Source organism: Saccopteryx bilineata, chromosome X (assembly GCF_036850765.1).
Source record: "Saccopteryx bilineata isolate mSacBil1 chromosome X, mSacBil1_pri_phased_curated, whole genome shotgun sequence".
In the NCBI taxonomy this organism is placed as follows: domain Eukaryota; kingdom Metazoa; phylum Chordata; class Mammalia; order Chiroptera; family Emballonuridae; genus Saccopteryx; species Saccopteryx bilineata.
The window spans coordinates 130,500,732-130,524,018 of NC_089502.1; the positions used below are offsets into that span (position 1 = coordinate 130,500,732).

Genomic DNA, 23,287 nt, shown 5'->3' on the forward strand with positions numbered 1-23,287 from the left:
GGACTGGTTCATTCCGTTGTTGGCCAAGCAGATGGAGCTCTGCCAGTCTCACACTGGGACCGTGTTAGTTTGGGCCCTGCAAGAAGCAGACCCAAAGACGTGATTAGATATGCAAAATATTTGTTGGGGAAAACACACAAGGAAAATGGGAGGGGCGTCAGACAGTGAAGCGGGTGAAGGAGAGTGAGTGGATCAGAGGGTTGGGGGGAAGCATCTTAGACCTAGTGCTGTTCAAAGGAAAATTCTTCAGCTGAAGAACCTCCCAGGGAAGTCTGAAGTCTCCCAGGAATGAGCCCGCCTTAGGATCCTGTGGCACTCAGTCATTGGCCAAGAGCAGCCGTGGGAAGCCTGACCTCAGCCTGGTGATGGGCAGGTCTCAGGGCAAAGCAGCTGGGGCCATCATTCAATTACCCTCCCAGCAGGAAACTGATCCGAGAGGCGAGAGGCGTGTTCTCAGGGCTGCCACAGTGATCAAATGTCCCTCCAAAGGCTCCCTTCCAGGGCCGCAGAGAATATGCCCCTGACCTCCAGCAAATTGGAGAAATAAGCTCAGAGGCAAGTTTCTTCTGTAGTAATGAGCTGGAGTTTTAGGAGCCACACAGAGCAACTAATTTTATTGTTTATAGCCACTGTTAATATGTGTGTTTGGAGTATGTACATACAGGCGTAGATTTGTCACTATGGTATATTTTCAGGGTCAGGCAGCTAAAAAACAACCAACAAGGATGCGCGTGCACTTCTGTACCAAGTGTTGGAGGAGTCGCTAAAAGAGTATAGAAGGTGGTCCTGCCTTAAAGCTGCAACAAAATAAAAAAAACAATATAATAGGAAAGTCCAAGCGGGGCGTAGAGCTGGGCCTCCTCTGTCGCTCCATCTTAGCCCACCCATATTCAAAGAGGTTTTGCTTGTGTCAGTTTCAGTTTATGTTTCCCAGAGATGTCATTGGAACGAAGACTGGCAGGCACTGCACCCCAAAACAAAAAAGTGGAAAACTCCTAGACCAAGTCATTGTTAGAGCCAGCTGCGCACGAACGTTCTGCAGATCTCTGCTGCTCAGAAATGTTATGATCCTATGATACCAAATTAAATTTGATCTTATAAGATGCTTGTCTTGCAAACACGAATCCTTCCAAATAGTGGTCATTTTTATTAGTAATCAGATGTAGAACAGTACACTAGTGTTTGGAAAGCCACGTGGAAATGACTTGTTTTCTTCTTCCAACATGATTCCACATTCCTCTACAAACTTCAGGAGATGCTCTTGACACTCTGTTGTTGTGTCTCAACAGCACAAGAAAAAGACACTCTGCTAGAATTACACTCTGACATTATTCTTGCTTTAATTTTTTTTTTCATGCCCATGACCCAAAGAGACAAAATGTCGTTTTTAGTGAACTTCTCTTCTCTTCTCTCTTTTCTTTCTCTTCAGGGTGCTCCTCCCACCTCGGATGAGGAGAAGAAGCCAATTCCAGGAGCGAAGAAACTTCCAGGGCCTGCGGTCAACCTATCGGAGATCCAGAATATTAAAAGTGAACTGAAATATGTCCCCAAAGCTGAACAGTAGTTAGAAGGGAAAAGGTGAGTGGAAAAACTAGTTCCTTTGTCTCAAAAACATCACTATAAAATGGTTTAAGGAAACCTTCCACAGAAGAAGTCTGGAATTCTTAGAAGTTTTTAAGAATCAGAGCCTTCAATTTAGATCAGTATTTCTGGAGCAAAGGTTTTCTGGTGTGGAAAACTGAGCTCTTGGGCCTGTCTTACTCTGTAACCAGTCAGAGAACCATTGAGGATGTCTGCCTGCCAGTCCTTTTCTGGTCCCCTTCTTAGCTAGTGAAAGATAGGGTTGGGAGAGGAAAAATGCTTGGGATGGGGGGGGTTGTGACGAGCTTCCAATCTTGGGGTCCAGGGAGCCCTCCCTCACTTCATAGCTCAGTTTCCTCACCTAGATGCCATCAAGAGCAATGAGTCGTTTCTGGGTGGAGGATTAGAGGAGCAAGGAGCTGAAGAGGTTTAGAAGTGTAAAGAGGGTACAGACCAGGAGTTCAGGCTTTGGAACCAGTAACCCTGTGTGTGTAAGGCAGACACGAGGACCCGGTAATGACTCTGGATGTGGCTGAGGGAAGGGTAGGCTCAAAATTGTATCTTCTGCCCAGTGAGGCATTATAAACAGGGTCTGTGACCTTGTTTTAATTTTAATTGGATCTGGTCAATAATGACCCCTTAGTGAGGGTTCAGCCTCATCCTCCATCTGCAGACTGACACCTGCCAACTGGTTTGGGAATTCTGCCAGCAGGGGGCATGTGGAACCAGCCTGTCATTGCTCTTTCTCCTGTGAGACAGTGACAGCAAATCCACTTTATCTAACATTACTTGATCCCACCAGACACAGTCTATTTTTATGCAGGAGTGTAAGTTTAGAGGAGAGGAATAAATACCGGGAATATAAAACAGGTATATATCTGGTAGATTGTCCATTTGTTCACTTGTTTTTTCACCCACTCACGCATTTATTCAAACAATATTAATTGATCATCCGCTATGTGCTGAACACTGAAACATTTATTAATCATACACTATATGCCAGATAATATGGGAATAGTATTATAACCAGTTTCCATTAAGCCTCACGATACCCAATTACTGTTCCCGTTCTTGAGATGAGTCTTACAGAGAGACTTTTTGTCATCTATCATCCATCCTAAAAAGGGAGTCTGCCTTCAAAGTTAGTGCTGCCACCTACTTGTTATCCTCCTTCACTCCCCCTCCACTGCACCTTACAGAAGGACTGCACACTTCCTGTGGACGTATGGTGGGATCTTCTGTCCACGTGGGTGGTGGAGGCACGCATAGCAATGGGCCCTGCTGTGTCTTCTGCGTGGACATAATGAAAAGCAGAATATTCGGTGGGACAGCCCTGCGAATAAGGGCAGTATTTCTTGTGCTGCGCTTATGGAGACTTCCTAGGATATCTGGAATTTATTTTACATATAGTGTAGAGCAGTGGTCCCCAACCCCCGGGCCGTGGACCGGTACCAGTCTGTGGGCCATTTGGTACTGGTCCGCAGAGAAAGAATAAATAACTTACATTATTTCCGTTTTATTTATATTTAAGTCTGAACGATGTTTTATTTTTAAAAAATGACCAGATTCCCTCTGTTAGATCCGTCTAAGACTCACTCTTGACGCTTGTCTCGGTCACATGGTACATTTATCTGTCCCACCTTAAAGGCCGGTCCGTGAAAATATTTTCTGATATTAAACCAGTCCGTGGCCCAAAAAAGGTTGGGGACCACTGGTGTAGAGAAAGACAGGAGCCATTTTGAGTTAAAATAATAAAACAGTATCTAGTATTTTCAAAAAAGTTGCATAAAAGAACAAAGGGGTGAGACTAAAACAAGAGTGGATTTTATGACCATAGAACGAATCCCAGGAACCTGGACAAGGACAGAGTGACATCAGCAGGGACCAACCTGAAGTGTGGCTATACACATTTGTTGTTATTTATGACAGAATGCAACCAACTGATGACTGAGCATAGTCCTGCTCATATAGCCAAGCTGAGCTGAAATATTCCAATATACTTGGGATGAAGCTGTAGAACTTCCTCACGAGAAAGACCGAGGAAGGGAAATAAACTTTTTTGTAATATCTATAGTATTATCATCACCCAACAAAGGCTGTGCGTTTAGACACATGAATTTTAATGCAGAATTTAAAGGGTTTTGCTTTTGTGAAATCTATGTTGACCTAAATTTAACTACACTCTCAGTGTCAGAAGAACTTGGTTTTGAAGATTCAAAGGAATGCCATTTTAAAATGAGCTCCGAGATGATCTTGCAGGGTAACCAGCAGCAAGGCTCATCTTGTAGCCTTGGATCTGTGGTTATAGTAACAGAGAGCAGTATCAACTCAGTAAAACATCGAAAATGTACCACAGTCACCAGAACAATTTTTTTTTTTTGTTATTTGATTTTCTCAGAGAGGAATTTAATGATTCTTCTTTCCTAAACTGATTCTAATAATGTAAAACCACTTAGAGAGGCTGATTTGTTCTTATCCTACAGGAATGTGAAAACCTAAGTTGTCAGATAACTGATCTGAATGCCAAGTGAGTACAGCATTGTTTTAAGCCAAGGAATGGTTTTTATTTCTTGTAGAGGTATTAAGCTGGTTTGCCTTTGGCTCATCAATTCTCCTACAAATAAGTCAGATTTTGATACTTCCATGGTCATGGTTTGTGGTCAGAGATGGGAGAGCATTTCTTAATGTTGACTGGTTTCAGTGGACTCATAAGCAAATACATACCTTGGACCAGACATCATTTAGTCCTTTACTGGTTGGGTTGATTTTCCTATTCTTGGGCTACCACTTTGTCACCTATCCTTTCCATGTAGTGCTCAATAATTTGATCAAACAGACCACTCATTGTTTGAAGATTGAGTAAATAAGTCCAAAGTGCCAAACACTGTGACAACCACAAGACCCAAGTCTCGAAGTCCAGATTTGCTAATTACAGTACTTTAGACATCTAAGATGGAGCAACACCTCCTTCCAACCAAGATCAGTGCCTTTTTTAAGTGAGATTTTCGATTATTTCCATGCTCTGTGTCATGGCTAGAATTGTTTGTGGAACTCAGTTAAAAACATTATGGGTCAAGAACTGAGAAACATCAATGACTAGCTAGTTAGGGATCATGGTTTGTGGTTTGTAGCAAAATCTTAGCACCTGGACCCAATCAGGAACCAAAGCCAGGCAACATGGAGACAGCACATACTGAGCCAAGATCAAGGGACACCAGAGTATCCCAAACGGGGTCCCAATTCAGACTGGAACAGGCACAGGGCAGTAAAGGGAGGGTGTTCAGCCACGTATCTCTCAGGATTCTCTTGGCTGTGATTTAAGGTGGCCAGATGATTTAAGCACGTGCAGGAGCCAAATGGAGAGACAGGACCAGCAGCGATGTTGGAAAACCATGAGCCCTCCAACACTCCCATGCTTGCTGTTTGCTGCATGATCACAAATCCCTCACATCTACCGTCAGAAGCCACTGTCAGCTTGTTTGCTTGTAGCTGCAGTAGATGCTACTCCCAACTTCATAGACAAGGGTCTGGGGAACATGGAGAACTCCTAAGGGCTGGTGTTCAATAGACTCTGTGTCCATTTCTGCTCCTTCCCAACCTTCAGATCAGACCACAGGTGGCCAGTAAAAAACCTTTATAACTAGCTGCTGTACCATGGGCCCTTTCTTCATTCTGTGCTACGATTTATAGATGTCAAACTTGGTCCCTGCTCTTAGGATACTTAAGTATTGGTGGAAAGATAAAATACAGTATTTCAAAATGTAGATAACAAGTCAAGAATTAAATAGCAGCTCAGCAATTCAAGATATCCTACAGCTGTTTATGACCCACTAATACTCAGGCAGTTGAGACAAACAATGTAATGACTTGATAGAGGCAGAACTCATGATTTGGGGTCAGGGATAATTTCCAGGAGGTGGTGAGAATTGAGTGGTTTAAATACAGGCTCAGCGAGAGCCTGTGGGTACACAGAATGTTCAGGGCAGCAGTAATGCATCAGCCAGGTGAGACCGAATAGTATCTAGGGCAGCACTTAACCTTTTGGGGAAGAGCAAAACAAGATGCCTCAGCCCGCCCTCACTATCTCCTCTCTATTTCCAGTGGTACAAGAACCCAGTGATAATAAATTGGATGGGAACAAAATAAATATCAAAGTGGCAGCACTGCTGTAATTACAGGCAAAATTATTAGCAAAGATAAACTCTAAGAACGCTTCTACAACTACGCTAATGAACAACACAAAGATAGCTCTTGAAAGCCGTGGGCGGGGCTGATGAAGCACTAGAAAGAAACTGGCATTCTGAAGTTGTGGTACTCCCTCCCTCCTTTTCATGTTGGGCAGCACAGCACGGCCAAATGTGTGGTGGCCACACTTCATGATTAAGTACCAAACTAGGGTTTCAGAAAAATGCAAAATTTTAGTGATTCTTAATAAATCACTTTGTAGCTTTCAGCCATGTATAAAAGTAAAAATCTATGGAACTAATTCCCATTTGCCTTTAAGAACTAAGGAAAACTTGCATTTTTGTATTAGGAAGTCTTTTGAGGCTACCCAGTGGGTATTAGACTATACTTTGAGAAATATGCTGTAGGTCAATAAATGAGAGTAAGTGGGAATGATCTGCAACTTGTGTGTACCCACACACACCCTATGAACCCAAGTTAATCTCTATCCCTTACCTAACATTGGCCAACCAGCCTTGAATCTGGATTCTGTAGATCTGCAAAGAACCATTATAATGTCTTATTGGGGAAGGTGTGCTTTCTCCTTCAAGCACTCTGCTGTTTCCCTGGAATCTCCTGTTATGTTCTCACAATACTTATCAAAGTGATGTATTGTTGTTTTTGTTCATGATGCCAAAATATAGCTCCTGAATGGTTGGGACACATCTTGGGCATACAAGGCATGCTTGTAGAATGTTACTAGTACTATACTATGACCATAGCAAGTCTGATGTCCCTTAGGAATATATTCTTGTAGACTTCCCAAGTCTTTGTATTCTCAGGGAGATTACTTCTTAAAAGCCAGACTAGCTTTTCTTTCAAGGGCTGAAGTTCAATTTGTTGACCATGACAAGCAAAGGGCTCAAAAATCTGACTTTAATTCATTGATGATAATTTTATTCTTTTGGGAAACTGAAAAATTAGGGAAAATGTCCAATTTGGCATATATCCTCAAAAGGGGAGAAAACCATGTAAAAGCATTTAATCATTTAATCTTCAAAAATTCTTTGACTGTATTTCTCAAAGAACATTTATTTCCAGATAAGACATATTTACCAACCAGTCATCGACAGAGATGCCATCTCTGATCGAGGAGAACTTACTCTTAAATGTTAAGCTTTAAACATCACCATCATTCCTGAGTAAGGGCCTAATTTGGAAAGTGTTGGCAGGAGGGCAAATTGACATAGCCCTTGATGCACCCTGATGAAAGGTACATTTATTACCTGACAATAGGCTCCCCAAATACATTAAGCAAACTAAGAGAACTGAAGGGAAAAACAAGACAGTTTAAAGATAATAATAGCAGGAGACTTCAGTACCCCACTTTCAACAATGGATAGAACAACTAGACAGAAGATCAACAAGGAAGTTTTCTTAGTCTGTTTGGGTTTCTGTAAGAGAAAACAATGAACTAGGTAACTTATAAAGAACAGAAATTCATTTCTTACAATTCCAGAGTTTGGAAAGTCTGAGATCAAGGCTCTGGCCTATTCGGTGTCTGATGAGAACTTGCTTCCTGGTTCCTAGATGGCCACCTTCTCATTGTGTCCTCACATGGTATAAGGGGCAAGGGAGCTTTCTGGGATCTCTTTTATAAAGATACCTCATGATGCATACAATTAATTTCCAAAGGCCCCATATCCAAGTATCATCCCATTGGGGGTTAGGTTTCAAGATATAAACATTGAGTCTAGCAGAAATAGAAGAATTGAACAGCCACCCAACAACAGTGGAGTACACATTTTTCTCAAGTGCACATGGCACACTGTCCAGGACAGACCATATGTTAGGCCATAAGGCAAGTCTCAATAAATTTAAAAGGACTAAAGTCATGCAAAGTATGTTCTTGGACTACAATAGAATGGATTTAGAAGTCAATAACAGAAGGAAGTTTAGGAAATTCCCAAGTTCTGGAACTTAACACACTTCTGGATAACCAGTGATGAAAGAAGAAATCACAGGGTGATTAGAAAATCCTATACTTTGCGATAAATGTAAATGAAACCACAACATACCAAAATTTGTGGGATGAGGCAAAAGCAGTTCTTAGATGCAAATTTATAAGTGTAAATGTCTCCATTAAAAAAGAAGAGTCTGACCAGGTGGTGATGCAGTAGAGTGTCAACCTGGGATGCTGAGGGCCCAGTTTCGAAACCCTGAGGTCACCGGCTTGAGCGTGGGATCATAGATATGACCCCATGGTCACTGGTTTGAGCCCAAATGTTGCTGGCTTGAACCCAGGGTTACTGTCTCAGCTGATGCTCTCCCCCTCCCCCTGGTCAAGGCACATATGAGACAGCAATCAATGCACAACTATGGTACTGGAACTATGAGTTGATGTTTTTCATATTTTTCCCTTCCTGTCTGTCCCTGTCTGGTAAGTTTAAAAATCTACTCATATAAACACTATAACAATGTAATAGATGCTGGGAAATTAAGTAATTGCCCATAAGATCAGCATTTTAGCATCCTACTCACTTAAAAAGCTTCCCTCCAGTCTTTTCCTCTGGGTTTACATGTGGGAAGCAATACAACAAAGCTGCTGGATGTGGGGTCATGATGACTCAGTCTCATTACCTTCTATCTTTGCAGCTTCCAGCTCAACATCTCCATTTCCTTGTTTCACTAAGAGCAGAAAATAGCATTTCCCTCATTTCCCTCCTAGGGTACTTGTGAAGGGTTAGGGAGATGTATTTTAACATTATAGCTAGGCACAGCTCCTGGGATGGGGACATTTAAATACTCAGTAAATGCGAACTGGTTCCCCCTTTACTTTTTTCTTACTTAGCATCATTCATAGCACTTATACGGTTTCCTATCTTTTCCACTTTATATTTGCTATAAAGGTATTTTTTGTTTTGCAGCCTTTGATATTAAGATGATTTATTTCTCAGTCTTTGACTTATGATTTCATAACCCTTTCCTGCTGCCAGAAGACGGAGGACATATTTATTGTTTTCCATAGAACTAAAAAAATAACACACCAACCCCCCCCCAACAACTTCTCCAAATATCTTCTCTGTGGCTTGCTGAATTTTTTGTCTTCAAGTTTGAAATGTTCCTTGCTTTGACCCAATTACAGTACGATTCACTTTCTTCAAAAAAAAAAAATGTTTTTATGCTGAGATTTTCCACTCTCTAATGAAGCCACATTTCTTTCATTTGTGATGATCTTTCCCCTTGCTCCCCTCTTGGTTAGGATAAAGATGGGTTCTGCAGTGGTTCTGAACTGCCTCAAGGCTTTATTCATTGTTTTTCTGCCTGGCAAAGTTGGTCTAGGCCTTGGTTACAGACTGTGTGGGCATAAAGTACTCTTGAGGGTGACCGTGAGAAGCTTTTAAGCTGATTGTGGTCGTTGCTTTAAGAGCTTCTCCACAGCAAATGCACAGAAGCTACATGGACTTGGAATTGGTGAGAGAGCTCACAGGGCGTGTGCTCCCAAGATCAGAGAAGCACATCTGTTGCAACTCACTTTTTTTTTTTTTTGAGTGAGAGGAGGGGAAATGGAGAGATAGACTCCCGCATGCACAGCAACCAGGATCCACCCAGCAACCCCTGTCTGGACTGATGCTCAAATCACCTGATCTATCTCAGCACCTGAGGTGATGCTTAGACCAATCAAGCTATCCTCAGTGCCTGGGGCAACACTTGAACCAATTGAGTCACTGGCTGTAGGAGGGCAAGAAGGAGAGAAGGGGGACAGGGAGGGGGAGTGAAGCAGATGGTCACTTTTCATGTGTGCCCTTACTGGGGATTGATCCTGAGATGTCCACATGCTGGGCCAATGCTCTATCAACTGAGCCAACTGGCCAGGGCCGTGTTCTAGCTCACTTTGTAGACAGCTCAGGTGATTTAGGAGCTAATTCTGTAGAATCTTGTACACATAGATTTCCATGGGCTAAAGGACACTTACGGCTGGCACTTGTCCTGATCCCAATGCAATGGAACTCATTACCCTATCTCAGTGGTTGGCAGGAGTAGGGGAGGCAATGTCTGGAGACAGTTTGAGGTGTGAGTTGTCACAAGTGGGGGGAGGTATGAAATGTTACTGTCGTCTAGTGGGGAGACACCGAGAATGCTAGTAAATGACCCACAATTCCTAGGATAGCCCCTCCCATAACAGAATTATCTAGTCCCAAATGTTAGTAGTGCTGAGTAGGTAACCCTGATTTACCCACTTGAAAGGTTTAAGTCAGGACCAACTTGTTATAAACTTTCCTTTCCAACTAATCAATGCATTGCATTTCAGAGAAACTAAAACATTAATAAAAAATAGTAATTCATTGCCCAATATTTATAATTTCTTCACAATAATCAGAGACTTAGGAATAAAGCACTCTTATACATGATTCTTTTGTCAACTGGTAAACTAAATATATTTATTGTATAGGTATATATGGAATATTTCTGAGTTACAGTATGATGCCTTAAATGCAACTATTTTTTGTAGGTAATTTTTTTTTCATCTCAAATGTTGTAGAAAGTAGGTTATCTCAGCAGCTCATCTTAAAATATTAATGGTAAGCATTAGTAATCTCAGCACCAACATCAGTGACATATTTACTGTCATCATTAGCATTACCATTTCGTACTTGCTCACAGTATGCCCGACACCTTGTCTGTGTTTCACATACGTTATTTCATTTGCTGCTCATGCTGACTGCATGGGGTATATGCTATGATGTCCATTTCATTTATGGGGCAAAGAAGGCTAAGAGAGTTCACATAGCTTGACCAAGGTCTATCTGCTTGTGAGTCAGAGATGGGATGCAGGCAATCACCTGTCACACTCCACAGCCAGCTCTTTCAATCACTATCACCCACTGTAGTGTTAAAAATGTCCTTTTCGTTGTAGTCATCCAGGCTTCGCAAATATTTTACTGTGGGAGGTCAGAGTAAAACAAGCAAAGGCTAAAGAGACTACAGAACTGTCACCTTCACAAAGAGGTGACACCACGACTGACATGTTGGTTTATTCGTTGTTTGTTCATTCATGCATCATGCATGCAGATGTGCATTCATTCATTCAATGAACATTTATTACGCATAAAGCATGCACCAGGTGTTGAGGATGCCAATTTTGGGGATGCATATATGAATCAGACAGAGTTCCTACAGGGTTCAGATAAATGGGCAGCAACAGCATGGGAACACAAATAATTTGCTCTTTTAAGAATCCTTATAGCCTGACTAGGCAGTGGTACAGTGGATAGAGTGCCAGCCTGGGACGTGGAGGACCCAGGTTCGAAAACTGAGGTTGCCAGCTTGAGCACAGGCTCACCAGCTTGAGCGTGGGGTCGATAACTTGAGTGTGGGATCATAGACATGACCCCATGGTCACTGGTTTGAGCCCAAGGTCGCTGGCTTGAGCAAGGGGTCACTTAGTCTGCTGTAGTCCGTCCCCCCATCAAGGCACATATGAGAAAGCAGTCAATGAACAACTAAGGTGCCGCGATGAAGAATTGATGCTTCTCATCTCTCTCCCTTCCTGTCTGTCTGTCCCCATCTCTGTCTTTTTCGCAAAAAAAAAAGAGAAAAAAAAAGAAGAATCTTGATTAAAAAAAAGGAAGGGTTAATGTCCATAAAAGCCAGAGAAAGCATGAAAGGGGAAGACTGAGAAAGGTAAAACAGAGAAGGAAGAAAAGAGAGGAGAAGAGGGGAGAAGAGGGGAGCAGACAGAACAGCAGTGCCTGTGGCAGTGCTGGGGGTGACAGGAACCTGGCCCAGAGCTGACAACACTGAAGCAGAGGAGCACCAGGCCTCTGTGGAGCCCACCTTCACTCTCAGGAGGAGCAGGAGGAGCCAGGGCTTGGCAGGTGGCTCTGTGTCATCATGAGACAGCCGTCTCCTACCCATGAAGCCTTCTCTCTCATTCCTGCTCATGCTGTGTGCAGCCCACGCAGCTCACCAAAGGAGTGAATTCCAGGCTGTCTAATCAGGCTTGACGGCATCATGACAACACTGCTTGTTGAACCCCATCCACACGTTGTGGCATTTGAGAAGGAGGAGGAATCAGGAGGAGCAAATCGAGACTTGCACATTTCACTTGTAGTCCCCTGCCGCATTTCCCCGCCTGTGAGCTGATCATCCCACACCCTCTGGTGCAGGGCTTTATGCAGATGGCGAGGTGGTGGCTGCTTTAATCCCAGGCAGGCTTGGTCAATTGGCTTCTCACAGAAGGAAATTTCTATTAAGCAGTCGACAGATTGAAGTTGCTTTCATCCAGGCAGGAGGCACAAAGCCTGCTCAGAACCACGCATCTTGACTGCAGAAAAAGCAGCAGAAAGCACACATGTCCTACTGCCCAAAAGTCACTGGATGCCTTTTGTAGAGAGGATGTTGGCACTCTTTTCCACCCCAGAAGACCTGCCCTGACATAGAGCAGGCACAACCAAATCCCTAACTGGTAATACACATTTTACTGCCTTCTGTTGCCTGATTCCCAATTTTAAGTACAAATGACAGCAATCATTGCTGCCCTTTAGTTCCAGATGCAACAATTAATTTCTGAAAACCTACCAAGCTTGTTTATTAAACTGTGAGCGTTCAAACATATATTTAGCCAGCCTGAATTGATTTTCATTTCCTAGTCATTTTTGTACATGAGCTACCTGGAATTTACACCTTGGTTGAATTAACCTTTTTCTTCATAAGGCAAGTTCACAGCATGAACTACATTTGAATGGGAAAGATTAAAGTACTGGAATGAATTCACTCATCTAGTAAGTGAACATCTGTGCTCTCACTACATGCCAGGCACTGTGACGTTAGGTGATACCAGACAACCCCCTGAAGGGCCTCGCAGTCTAGCTGAGTGAGGATATGGGAGGGGCATTAGCACGAAATGGCTGTAGCAGGAATGAAGAACAAGACACAGCTTTGGACATAGGGGATGAAGATTCCAGACAGGGTGTTGGAAACCAGATGTTCAACTAAAAGAAGGTTCAAGAGCATACACTTCAGAGGTGATTCAGGTTCATGTCCTTGCTTTGCTATTCCCTTCGTCTGTGACATCGCATAATCACTCTGTTTCTTCTTAAAAATGATAAAAATACCCACCTTATGGGGATGATTTTTTTCCTCATCCTAAGTGACATTTAGCAATGTTTGGAGACATTTTTGGTTGCCACATCTTAGAGTGGGTACTATTGGCATTTAGTGAGTACAAAGCAGAGATACCACTAAAGATCCCATAATGCACAGGACAGTGCCCACAACAGGTGCTCACATTTCTGAGGTAGAGAAACACCAAATTACACAATGTGTATTAAGTTCTCAGCACAGTGGTAGCTGTGATTATTACTAGCGATAGCATGTTACCATCGGAAGGAGCTTCATTTACAATGATGGGCACTGGATGTGCTGGATAGTGCAGGACATGCCTGTGATTCGCTTCCAGCTATGTCTGTGACCTTGGACAAGTTCCCGATCACGCTGAGCCACATCTATAAATATGAATGATAATACTAATCGTGACAGGGAGCCAGAAAGAGAGTTGACTCAGATGGGGCACCTGGCATGAACTGGCATCCAGAAAGTGTTCATTTCCTTTGTTGTCACCACAACTTACTGATGCCCTCTGCCCCTTCTTCCAAGGGCAAGGGTGGGTTGGTTGGTTTTTGAAGGAAATACTCTCTGAAGAGTAGCTCTGCGTTGCCCAGGGAATATGAAAACGCTCACTGAAAATGAAAACCCACTAAATGTAACTAATATGAGCTCACTGAAGCATTTGTAAGCCTCCGGAAGAATATCTTTCTCAGTCGCCACCTACCATGAATCCTTTGAGCTTAAGCCAGTTCGTGAGATCATTTCTAACCTGCACGTATCCTTTTTGTCCTGGAGGAGGCACTGCACTCCCATTTTTCAAAACCTGAAGCAGATAACTGTTTCCAAAGAAAACCAGTTTAAGAAATATTTGGAGAGTCAAACTGCCATTCTCTCCCAATCAAGGAAAAGTGAAGTGAGGCATTTCAGTCACCATTTTACTGAGCACTTTGAAAGCGCTTGATGGTTGAAAAGAGGCATGTTTTTAGCAATCTTTTTTTAATGTTTATTGTACTGATTTTAGAGAGGGAGGGAGGGAGGGAGAGAGAGAGAGAGAGAGAGAGAGAGAGAGAGAGAGAGGAATATGGATCTGCTCCTGTATGTGCCCTGACCAGGGATCGAACCAGAAATCTCTAACCAATGCTCTAACCAATTAAGCTATCTGGCCAAGGCTTCAGCAATCTTTTGTACACAGACTATGTACTCTTAAAGTCTGGTCCATGTCAATTGAAACATTCAGAAGTGCCCTAGATGTCTTCTCTATGTCATCCTGTCTTGACCCGTGTCCCCTTCACTTCCAATTTTCACCTACTATTACTCTCCAGAAGCGTCTTCTCTCTCCTTCTGATGTCACTTAATTGGAAAATTAAGTAATGCGTACTTTGCAGTAAGAGTGAAATAAGTAGGTAGTCAGTAATAAATGCAGGTGCCAAAGAAGACGGTGGCTCGGAGATTTAGAGAAATGGCCACTTACGGGGGCATCATGAGTCAGGCACTGAGGGAACAGAGGCTTATTTGGAGTTTGGTGGCAAAACGAAATCACACGTTCTAATAGAGGATTATCATAGCAAGAATATTAATAGGCACTTGTGGTTGATTTTAAGAATTCCAAAGTATCGCTGTGTCCATTCTCTTTCCAGGCTCACAACAGTTGCCTGAGACAGGTAGGGCAGGAATTGAATTTGTAGTTTATTCTTATATGACTTCCAACTTCACAGAGGGTAGGAGATGGTGGGATGTATCCTTATCTCCCACTAGAGAAGTTCATTTTAAGACTAATTATTAATTAAACTTAGTTACATACATCTGTAGAAAATGGGTGTGTTTCCTTTTAATCAGAAAAGTGACATCACTGAGCAGTCTACAGCGGCACCGAGGTGGGGTTAGTTATACCTGTGTCAGGGGTCATAGCCGAACAGCTAATGGCTCTGCTTCTACCCAGAAACTCTCCTCACTGACACAGAAAGATAGCTAGGATTAATCTATCCACTTCTATCCTTAGATATATATATTTCAAAGGAAGTGTGCTATCTCGATTTTCATCTCTATTTACTATTTTGTTGCCACTGAATTAAAAAAATCATAGTGTGTCCTTTATACACATATAAACATAAAACCAACCAATACACACACACACACACACACACACACACACACACACACACACTGATTTGATTTTCATTTGAAAATCAGGTTGAAATATCTTAATTTCAGAAAGACCAGGGGCCTGGGTCAAACTTCACTTAAAGATATCCACAAATTATCACCCTAAAGGTCAGCTCTTCTGGAAAGCTCTCCAGTATCACCAACAGCTAAAAAATGGAGTCCCAGACTCCCTGCAGAATCACATATGAAGGTGACTGCTGGTTATATGTCAGGAGAGAAGGAGCTTGAGAGTAATTCTGAGCCAAATCCCATCCAACTATGGGCCAATTACAGACCTGCTTCCACTGCCAGGAACAGGTCACACCACCAACTGAGCTGGTCCCAGAGCCCCTGGCTAGCAGGGACTCTCAGTGCACGGGAAGACAAGCCTGTGGCCCACATAAGACAAAAACAGCCGATAATGCTGGAGACCAGCACAGTTGGAGAATGCAACTGCAGTAGAATGAGCCCCGAACCTCTTCACCATCTCACTGCCACCCCTCCATAACTGACTCCAGATTCAGCCTTCCTCTGGGGTGGCATTCTTTCTCACTGGGTGACATTATAAAATTGCTCCTGGAATTGAAGTCAATATGCTGCAATCTTGTAGTCTTGGCCACAGTGCTACCAACGAACACAGTGCCTGGATTCCCACATCACCACTGACAACTGCACTAAACATGAAGGAGTCCAAATGCCAAGAAACTTGAACTAGAAACTTGTATTCAGTAAAAATAAAGTTATCGCTATTAAAAATCAAAACAACTTTGTGAATATTGGCAGGTACTTCTAACTGACAGATCATCATTTCAGGCCCGCATTCTAGCATCCAAGAGTGTAGGTAGTTATTCTTCCAGGCTGGCTTTGCAAGTCTGATCTGCCAATTTGAGAAGCAAGCTTCTCTCTATCTTTAACTGAGATTTTGATGGGAGTGGGGACAAAGCAGCACCAAGGACAGCATCCCATGGGTGCAGAGCAGTGGAAACTCTTTAGTTTGCTCAATGGTTCTTGAACTTTCTTGTGCATCAGCATCATCGAAGGGGCTTCCTAAAACAGATTGCTGGGCCCCACTTCCAGAATCAGAGTTTCTGATTCAGTAGTCTGGACGGGGCTTGAGAATTTGCATTTTTGACAAGTTCCCGGGGGCTGCTGCTGCTGGTTTGGGGACCACACTTTGAGGCCTACTGACCTAGAGCCATCAATATAGATTGTTTAGGTCTGGACATGCAAAATCCCCTAACTACCCTATCACCTGGTCCACAGTTTTCTAGCTAGTATCCAAAGGTATAGTGATCAACTTGGTCAAATTACCTTGCTGAAATTCTGATATAGAATGCATCAATGAAACGACAATCATTAATGCTTATTATAATAGTGCTTCCAAGGGTCAGGCACTGTCCTAAACACTTTACTTTATGATACTTAATTGAGTTAGTATACAGAAGAGTTCCATTTTATAGGTGAGATAACTGAGGCATAGAGAGGTTATCTGATTTCCCCCAAGGTGTCACAACTAGACAGTGGGCTAGCTAAGATTCTAATTCAGGCTGTCCACCTCTTAACCCCTTTCCCAAGCTGAGTCTTCATGTAGCAGGTAGGAAAGGCTCCATGGGGTGACATGTGCTGTGTAAATTATGGGGACCATCCTCATAATGGCTGAGGAATTCTGCCAGTGATATAAACTTCCCCACCAATGAGTATGCTGTGCCTTGTCAGTGTTATGATATATATCTAGCCACTGATAATGTAGAGTCATATTCTCATAGGTCAGAGTTCATCAATGTCACTTAGTCCAACCAAGATACAGGCTAGTAGCTCCTCCTGTACCCTTTGCTTTCCAGCTTTGTCCCTTCCCCTGGGGGGGGGCAACTTTTAAGCCATATTCCAATTTATCTCACTCTAAAAGCTGCCAGGGCTGTTGTTCCCTCCAAATAATCCCAGTTTCACCCTTTGGAGTGACCCATTAAGTGGAGAGTCAAAGGAAGTCCCCATTCCATTGGAGTTTCTTTTAGCAAGTTCAGTCTCTGGGTATAAACACAATATAAGCAGACAATGATTTTAGTGTGACGTGCTAAAGAATAACTGATAGGCCAGCCAGCAATTCTGATCTGCTTCCAAAATGTTGAATACATGTGTTCTTGGGATGCCAGGTCATGAGAGTCTGGCTACTTATCATTTCAGAATGCCCAAAGCACCATGGTGCTACTCTGCAGCTAGGATCTGGTTTTGGACATAAAGGAAATGCCAATTTTTTATGATTCTGACCAGAACACCTATTTATTAACATAAATTATAAGAGCTGGACTTGGCCTATGGGAACTGTATTAGTTATATACTGCTGTGTAACAAATTACCCCAAATATAGCTGCTTAAAAAATAATAAAAGATATATCAGTTTCTGTGGGCCAGAAACTCAGAAGCAGCTGAGCTGGGTGGTTCTGGCTTGTGGCCCCTTATGAGGTTGCAGTCAAGATATTGGCTGTGACTACAGTCATGTGAGGCCTTGACTAAGACTGGAAGGTCCATTTTTCAAGATGGTGTATTCATGCCGTCAGCTAGTTGGTGATGACTGTTGTCAGGAGGCCTTGGTGCCTTCCCATGTGGACCCCTTCATTGGGCTACTTGAGCGCCCTCACAACATGGCAGCTGGCTTTTCCCAGAGCCAGTGATCCAAGAGACAGCAAGGCAGAAGTCAGATGGTTTTTATGACTTAACTTTGGAAGTCACACTCCATCATTTCTGTGATATGCTATTGATTACACAAACCAGCCCCTCGGTGTTGGAGGAACTACACAAAGGTGTGAACAGCAGGAGGGAAGACTCACTGGGGGCCATCTGGGAGGATGCCTACAACTGCAGCCTAACCTCCTTTTTTTTAAACAGATGAATAAACTGAAATCCAGACAAGTGAGATTATCCTGAAGTCAGAACTTTACTATTTTAGTATTTGCTTTTCTTTCAACACCACTGGTCTTCACCACCCACAATTTCTTGTATGTACACTGCTCACAAAAACTAGGGGATATTTTATCGTTTAATATTCATTTTGAAATATCCCCTAGTTTTTGTGAGCAGTATATTCAAAACAACAAATAGTGTTTATCTTCGGGGAGATTACAAAGAGTATTTCCAAATGTGAAGCCAGTTTCCCTAGATCCCTAGTTGGAAAACCAAGGCTCGCAAGCCACATGAGGCTCTTTGGGCCCTTGAGTGTGAGTCTTCCACAAAATACCATGTGCGGGTGCTACCTCGATAAGGAATGTACTTACCTATATAGTTTAAGTTTAAAGCATTTGGCTCTCAAAAGAAATTTCAATTGTTGTACTGTTGATATTTGGCTCTGTTGACTAATGAGTTTGCCCACCACTGCCCTGATTTTTAACATAGGAAAGCCATTAGAAATTAGACAACCTATCAGCAAAGTGCATACTCCCAACACCTGGGAAAGGTTTCTCTTCACTTCCTTCAGTTATGAGGGCTGAGGTGCTCCAAATGGAGAGAAGAGAAGGCAGAGCCTCTTATGGAAGGCAAATCCACTGTCTGAGGCATAAATTTTAGCTTTGGCACACTGTTCCCTCTCCTTGGCTGGTTCTGTGGGTGAAAACAAGAACAACCGCAAGAGAAAAGAAAGAACAAAACAAGCAGAGTATCACCAGAAACCAAACCAATGCAAAGGTCAGCCTCCTCAGGATTTGCTGATTCATTGAGCCCAAATAAAAGACAGCGAGCGAGACACAGGCGCTCCATATGAGAAGCACAGAGGTTTTTTTTTTTTCCTTTCTGAAAACACACACATGAACAACCACTCACATACCCAACACACAAATGTTTAAGCATAAAACTAAAAAAAACTCTGATAAATATTACCAATCCTTTTCAGGACCCTCTCTGAAATAGTCATCTTCTAAGAAAGACAACAAGAAAGGAACCTCCTGTACATGCCCTTTCCTTTCTTCAATTGGTTAAAAAAACAACAAGGCCTGTCATCTCTGATCAACGTGCCCAGGCAGGAGATATGATGACTTTCTCCCTGCCTGACCTATTTTGTTTAATAGGGCCACTCCTTTGCCCTCTGACAAGCTATCTTCTCTCCTGAGTTCCATTTATAGCAGGGCTTTTTTCATGGTTAAATCATTAGGAACAGATCTGTCTCCCTCCCAAGGTTTACTTTCCCTGTTCAATCAACTAAGTCACGGGATCGGACAGACTGTCCATTCCTACTTTATTCAAACTCAACTTCCTACTAGCCCACCAACTACTCCCAACTGACAGGTGAGAACTATCTGAGTCCCCACTGCCCACCCAGAGGTCATGTGCACTTGCGATTTGTCTCGTATTTAGTTCTCCAAGCAATGTCTGTGTGGTCTGTGGGGATTTTCCTTCTTGGATGGCAGTTTGAGATCTGGAGCTAAAATGCTTCAGCGAGGAGCCCCTGGGCCTTTGCTAATGGCGAAGGGCCTCCTCTCTCCATCCTCAGGCAAGAGCCCTTGGTCAAGTGCTATGAGTTTCTGATGTCTGACCCCTCTCTTCATCTTGAAAGAAAGTTTGCAAACCCCTTTTATCCACTATTCTTGTTGCTGTTACACAGGTGACCTCACTGAATAACTGGGGCATTAATGGCCCAGAGCTGTCAAAGGAACTTCTGTGCTATACTCCCCGAAGCCTTTTCTCTGTTGGTTTTTTAGTTGCCAGAGCCCTGCAGTCAAGGATCTTTAAAAAAAAAAAAAGGAAAACACACACACACACACAAAAGTGATAATGTCAGTGCTCTGCTTTCCTATTTTAACATAGGAAAGCCATTAGAAATTAGACAACCTATCAGCAAAGTGCATAGTTCAGTGGCTCCCTATTACCCTCAGTGCTGGCATTCACTGGCTCAGACTCACCATTTTTTCCCATCTTGCATTTCTTCCCACCCAGGGCATTCTTTGTCCCAACCCTAGCAAACTTCTCCCAGTTCATGGAGGTGCCATGTTGACCGTACGCTTTTATTTACACATGGTCAGAATATTCTTTCTCAATCTCTCCTCCCCTGCTCACTAGCTGGCTAACTCCTACCCATCACTCAGGTCTCAGCTTTAATACTGTTTCCAAAAAGCCTTTCCATAGCCGCTTAACGTGAACGAAGCATCCCCAGCTTCCTGTGTTTGTCCCCTCCCAGCAGCACCCATCATCAGGGAGGAGTGGATGGCTGTCACTTACTTTATTGCTGCATTTCCTTCTAGATGTCCAGTCCCATGAAGGGGGTTAACTTATCCACTAGGATATCCACAGGGCCTAAAATGTTTTCTGGCATGTAATAAGCCAAAATCATACCAGACATCTGGTTTCCACCTTTAAAACCATTTAAGCACAAAGCCTCACCTAAAAGGAACAAATTGATAGCCAAAATTGTCTCAGAAAGGAATTTAAACTTCACCTAAGAGACATTTACATGTAAAACATGCAGTAAAACTTCCTAAACGCTCTCTTGATTCATTATTAGACCCAAATTACTTCGTCCTAAAGACTTCTTAGCCCAACTCTCTTCATTCTTTCCCCCAAATCCAGTTAACCAATGACTGTCCCAGCCCATCTTTTCTGTAATTTTGACTCCATTCACTCCATTCAATTCTCCTCTCCACTCATTTAGAGCTCTGCCAACCATGAGCTTGAGGCCAAAATGACAAAGACTGAATCTTGCTTAGAAGGCAGAGAGAGGGGGAGGAAGGGATGTGTTGACTTACAAACTTTTTGTGGGACGTTTCCTCTTAATAATAGTAATAATAAATGCACATTTATTAAGTATTTACTTTGTAGGAGGCATCTTGCTAAATGCTTTAATATGTTATCCTCACAATAATCCTGTGAGCTTGATATTGTTACTTTCTTATACTTGTGGGAACATTTGCCCCAGTGACACAGGTAGGAAGTGGGAGAGCTGGAACTTGAATGCAGTTTGCACTAAAATGTCCCCATGGCAGCACTCAGTAAATATCAGTTGATTGTATGGATGGGGCCTCGCCGAGGAAGCAGCTTGGAGACTGGTGAGGCAAAGGGCATTCCAGCAATTTTTCTGATGAACTGATAAATGCCAAAGCTTTATTTCAAAGTCGCTTCAAAAAGCCAGTTCCAAGACAGCATAGGAAAAAAATGTGGTTAGATAACACTGTGAGGCCAGGTACAAGTGGCCATTAAACTCTGACAAGGCTTATTTAGGGAGGCAGGTAAATTTAATGTCCCAGAGGCAGCACTTCGTCCCATTCAAGTTGATCAGAAAATCGGTCATGTTTTATCAGAAATGCTGCCCAGAAGGGACCACTCATCACCCCAGTGCACACAGCTGCCCTAGCTTGAGGGTGGGATCATTTACCATCGCAGAAGCATTTTTCAACCTCAGTACTATAGACATTTGGGTCGGATAACTCTTTGAGGTGGGCCTGTCCTAGGTACTACTCTAGGATGCTTAGAGCAACCCTGGCCCCTAAGCACAGGATGCTAGCGGCACCCACTTCTCCTAGTTGTAATAACCAAAAACATCTCTGCATGTTGCCAAATGTCCACCAGGGGACAAAATACTGCCTACTGCCCCCCACTCCTCTAGACCCTTAATACTCAAGTGTGGTCCATGGACCAACAACAACAGCATCCTTTGGGAGGTCAGGTCCACCGCAGACCTCCTTAGCCAGAATCTGCAGTTTGACAAGACAACTGTCAAGCTTGCTTCTAAGCCAGTGTTTCTCAACTTTGGCTGCACATCAAAGACCTGGGGAGCTTTAAAAAATATTGAGCTCAGCCCCAGAGACTCTGATGTCATTGGTTTTGGGCAGCCTGTGCTTCGGGAGTTTTAAAAACTCCCAAGGTGGGTCTAATGTGCAGGCAATTGAACTCCTCTTCTGTTTTTTTTTTTTTTAATAAATTTTTATTAATGTTAATGGGATGACATTAATATTTCAGGGTACATATATTCAAAGAAAACATGTCTAGGTTATCTTGTCATTAAATTATGTTGCATACCCCTCACCCAGAGTCAGATTGTCCTCCGTCACCCTCTGTCTAGTTTTCTCTGTGCCCCTCCCCCTCCCCCTAACTCTCTCCCTCCCTCCCTCCTGCGTCCTCCCTCCCCCCACCCCTAGTAACCACCACTCTCTTGTCCATGTCTCTTAGTCTCGTTTTTATATTCCACCAATGTATGGAATCATGTAGTTCTTGTTTTTTTCTGATTTACTTATTTCACTCCGTATGATGTTATCAAGATCCCACCATTTTGCTGTAAATGATCTGATGTCATCATTTCTTATGGCTGGAACTCCTCTTCTGTGGTTAAAAAATAATACCCCACCACTTTGGGAGTGACTCGCAATAGCCTATAAACAAGACCCCCCCCCCCACCTGACCAGGCAGTGGCGCAGTGGATAGAGCGTTGGACTGGGATGCGGAAGGATCCAGGTTCGAGACCCTAAGGTCGCCAGCTTGAGCGCGAGCTCATCTGGTTTGAGCAAAAAGCTCACCAACTTGGACCCAGGGTCACTGGCTCCAGCAAGAGGTTGCTCGGTCTGCTGAGCGCCCACGGTCAAGGCACATATGGGAAAGCAATTAATGAACAACTAAGAAGTCGCAACGCGCAACAAGAAATTAATGATTGATGCTTCTCATCTCTCTCTGTTCCTGTCTGTCTGTCCCTGTCTATCTCTGCCTCTGTAAAACAAAAACAAAAACAAAAACAAAAACAAGACCCCCCATTTCCAAAGTGACGCTGCTTCCCTTTCTATGAACATCTTTCTTTTTACTTCCTGTTACTTTTAAGGTGATAAAACTAAAGTCCTTTGTTGAGGGCTTCAAAAGTTAGGATTTGGCTACAACAAACTTTTAAAATACTGGAATGATTTGGGGGAGGGGAAATGAAGTCATTGATTAAGCTTTCCCAGATAGCATTTCAAAGAAGTAAGAGGTATCAAAATTATCCCACAAAACCTTGCCAATTAAAAAAAAAATCTGTACTTGAAAAAAGCATTAAATAGAAAACTCTATCAAGAAAATTGTTTTGCATGAAATGTACAATTATGTAAAGAGCCCATGCAAACTGGGAAGCAAAAGCACTAACACCTCAACAGATGAACAGATAAAGGAAATGAGCTCACAGTTCTCAAAAGTGGATGTGCAATTAGCAGAGAAGCATGAGGAAATGCAGTTTCGCCAGCAATCAAGGGGACGCTCAATGAAACGGTTATCAGTTTTCCTCTTACAAAATTCACAGAGAGGAGTGGGTAAATGACCATGAAACAGACACCTGCTCATTCTCTCAATGGAT

At 42.9% G+C, this 23,287-nt stretch overlaps 1 protein-coding gene across 1 annotated transcript in view; it reads left to right on the plus strand.

Annotated features, from left to right (window-relative positions):
• SMPX (small muscle protein X-linked) overlaps positions 1-23,287 on the plus strand; it is a 53,293-nt gene that overhangs the window by 22,529 nt on the left and 7,477 nt on the right. The window contains exon 4 of the mRNA XM_066249185.1: positions 1,430-1,578. Coding sequence (XP_066105282.1) covers positions 1,430-1,564 — 135 coding nt within the window. The 3' untranslated portion in view covers positions 1,565-1,578. The remainder of the gene's footprint in view (positions 1-1,429; positions 1,579-23,287) is intronic.